Genomic DNA, 2865 nt, shown 5'->3' with positions numbered 1-2865 from the left:
AAAAAAAAAAAAAAGTTTGTCCAAGTTGTCTGGCCATTTGGATTTCATCGTTTGTGTGTTTGGTGCCTGTTCTGCCAATTTTCTTTGTGTTCCTCTTGCCCCTTGATGAATTGGTAAGAGCCCTTTCTACAGAAAGGGTGTAAACTCAGCCTCTCATTACATCGCAAAGAGCAGGCATTTGTATTCCCATTTTGTGAGCTGGGATCACAAGGCAGTGGACACTCAGGTGAAAATTATCTTCTTCCCACAGTTCAAGAAGAATGATTTCATGACGGACCTCACCAAGGGTGTGAGTCCACATTAAAGAGGCTGGGATGGAGACGCCTCTGAAGGCAGCTACATTCCTAGGCTTCCTGAAAGGGAAATGCTCAGTGATTCTTTGGCCTAAAAGGTCTGTGTAGACTCTGGGGTGGTGGAGTCGGGGTGTTCGTTTGGCTTGGTTGGGACCACTAGGTTAACAGCAGACCTGTCCCCGCCTTCCCAAATCATCCCCCATCACGGCTGATGCAGCACCACACGGGGCTCCTCTCTCCTCTCTCTCCTGCTCCCACCTCAACTGCATTTTGGGTCTGCAGTGGGCTCACATTGGCCTTTCAGGTTTAAGGAATGAGGAGGACAAGCTACAGTGGAGGGCCCTCTAGGGGAGTGGGTTGGATAGTGTGGGTCCAGAGCCTCTGTAGGCCATTGCATGCAACCAGGCCATAGGGGAGGTCTGCCTAGACACTGCGGGACCTCCTCCGGGTATAATCAACACCTGTGGGCCCAGATGTCTCCGCCGTCACCTGAAAGCCTCAAGTGATGGCAGAAAGGGACAGCTTCTGCCAAAAGAGGGGAGATGCTCCAACCCCAGCTGGGGGACCTGAGACCCGCCAGCTCTGACTGCCTGAACCCTGTATGTATTCCATTTGTGGCTGATCTCCTGGACTCGGCTCCTTTCTTCCTCTCTAAACCACCTCCTGGTACTGACCTCTGGCCTGTCTGGATGGTAGTTTCTGTTCAACCTCTAGTTAGGCCAGTGTCTCGGGACTGCTTCGCACCCTTCTCAGTATTATCTTTGATGGATTAGTCTCAGGGTTCTCATCGTGTATGTGCCCATGCTTATGAGAGGTGGTAGATACGTGGGGTGGAGCCTGGGCAAGAGGAAGCCCAGCAGCCAGCTCTGCAGGAGCTCCCTCATCAGATGCCCCTGGTCGCCTGGCCAACAACCCTGGGGGTAGGCAACCAAGAGCACATGATTGTCCCATCCCCACCCTCCTGCCTTTATTGACCACATCGAGCCAGATGGATGGCCTGAAAAGGTTGACCTTGAGCTCCACTGAGGGTATCTGAAGTGCCAGCAGGCAGAAACAGCCAGACAGCACCCTCTCTCCCCCGAGCCCCGGCAGCCTCTGCTTACCTGCAGGTTGTTGTTGACGCGCTGCGCTCCGCACTTGTTGACTCGTAAATCACATCTTGAAAAACAGTCAAAGAAATTGCAGTCTTCATCGTCTGTGCAATTTTGCTCGAGGATTTCCCTCATTTTAGGTTCAAAAAAGGCCATGTCCACATCAATAGCCACCACCTGTAATCAAAACAGCATGGGGCTATCAAAGGACTACTGGTGGGCTCCGCGGAGAGAGAGCCTGTTCACAACTTCGGTTCACCTCGTGTGGGTGCCACTGTCCAGGTCACAGGTGATCCCACAACTCCCACGAGCCAAGAGGAAAGCCCCGGCCATGCCCTGGGGAGTGGATTGATCCCCTAAAGTGTCTGCATGCATTTTCTTTTACACAGGCGACTGTCATAGTTACGGTGGAAGGCTTTAACTGCAAAAAAGACCTCTGCAGCCACCAGTGAAAGCCCAGGATTTGGAACTATCACCACAAGTATCACTTCTCGTCTTTAGTCATTTTCTCAGCTTTGCAAGTAGCAACTCTGAGAGACCTTATACATGAATTTCCCCTCCGCTGCCTTACCACGTGGGTCTCTGACCTTCAAGGGTCAGGATTCTAAAAGCTGTAAGATACAGCGAATCTATTCCCGTAAATACAAGCAATCCAGGGAATCCTCGTTTGAGTGGCGGGTCTCCAGGTGTGATGGAGAAACTGAGGTGGGCAGTGCCTACATTCTCTTCATGGCATGTCTGTTACCTGAGTCAGCTGGTTTCAGACTGACCAGTCAGACGACAAAGTTGGGGAAATATCAAAGTTCTCGAATTAGGACTGATACACAGAGGCCCTGAACAGGAGCGACGCCTGAGTTCCACTGTCATCGTGAGAACCTGATGACCGCTGGAACTTCAGATTTATCTTCCTGGCATCGAACCAAACAGACTTCAAAAACAGGGAGAGAATAACTTCTAAATTATGTAGCTCTTCCACCGCCACCTGGATGCAACAACAAAAACAGATGAGCTCAAACCTGAGAAAACCTGGAATCTGCCCAAATCAAGCCGTTTATAGCTTCGAGGTATTAAACAGCCACTAGGAAAGTTGATGAACTTGATGGAGTCAGTGGCATTTCACAAGCCTTCACAGGTCAGCATTGAAATATCAGCCTTTCTTTTTCCCTCTGGGAGTTTCGAACAGGGTTTCATTTGCTGGTCGTTGCCTCTTCAATCCTACGCAGTTTGGGAGGCACCTTTTGGTTTTGGTTTTAGTTTTTCATTCAGGATTGATGCTAGAAGGCAGTGAAGTTTCTTGGGGATTATTTAGTAAAACAGAGCAGGGGAGAATAATTTAGTTCAAAATATGTGGAGAATAATGAAGATAAACAATACAGACAGACCTTTTCTCTATTTAAGGGGTTTTGCCTAATTACTAATTCAGGCGCTGTAAGCAACTTCTCATTTTAATCTTTCCTATCCCATTATTTAGCCAAAACAAA

At 49.2% G+C, this 2865-nt stretch overlaps 1 protein-coding gene across 1 annotated transcript in view; it reads right to left on the bottom strand.

Annotated features, from left to right (window-relative positions):
• FAM69C (family with sequence similarity 69, member C) overlaps nt 1-2865 on the bottom strand; it is a 15876-nt gene that overhangs the window by 7578 nt on the left and 5433 nt on the right. Inside the window, exon 4 of the mRNA XM_011975906.1 lies at nt 1397-1561. Coding sequence (XP_011831296.1) covers nt 1397-1561 — 165 coding nt within the window. The remainder of the gene's footprint in view (nt 1-1396; nt 1562-2865) is intronic.

Source organism: Mandrillus leucophaeus, unplaced genomic scaffold (genome assembly GCF_000951045.1).
Source record: "Mandrillus leucophaeus isolate KB7577 unplaced genomic scaffold, Mleu.le_1.0 Scaffold16, whole genome shotgun sequence".
NCBI classification, from domain to species: Eukaryota; Metazoa; Chordata; class Mammalia; order Primates; family Cercopithecidae; genus Mandrillus; species Mandrillus leucophaeus.
This window is presented reverse-complemented; position numbering and strand designations above follow the sequence as displayed.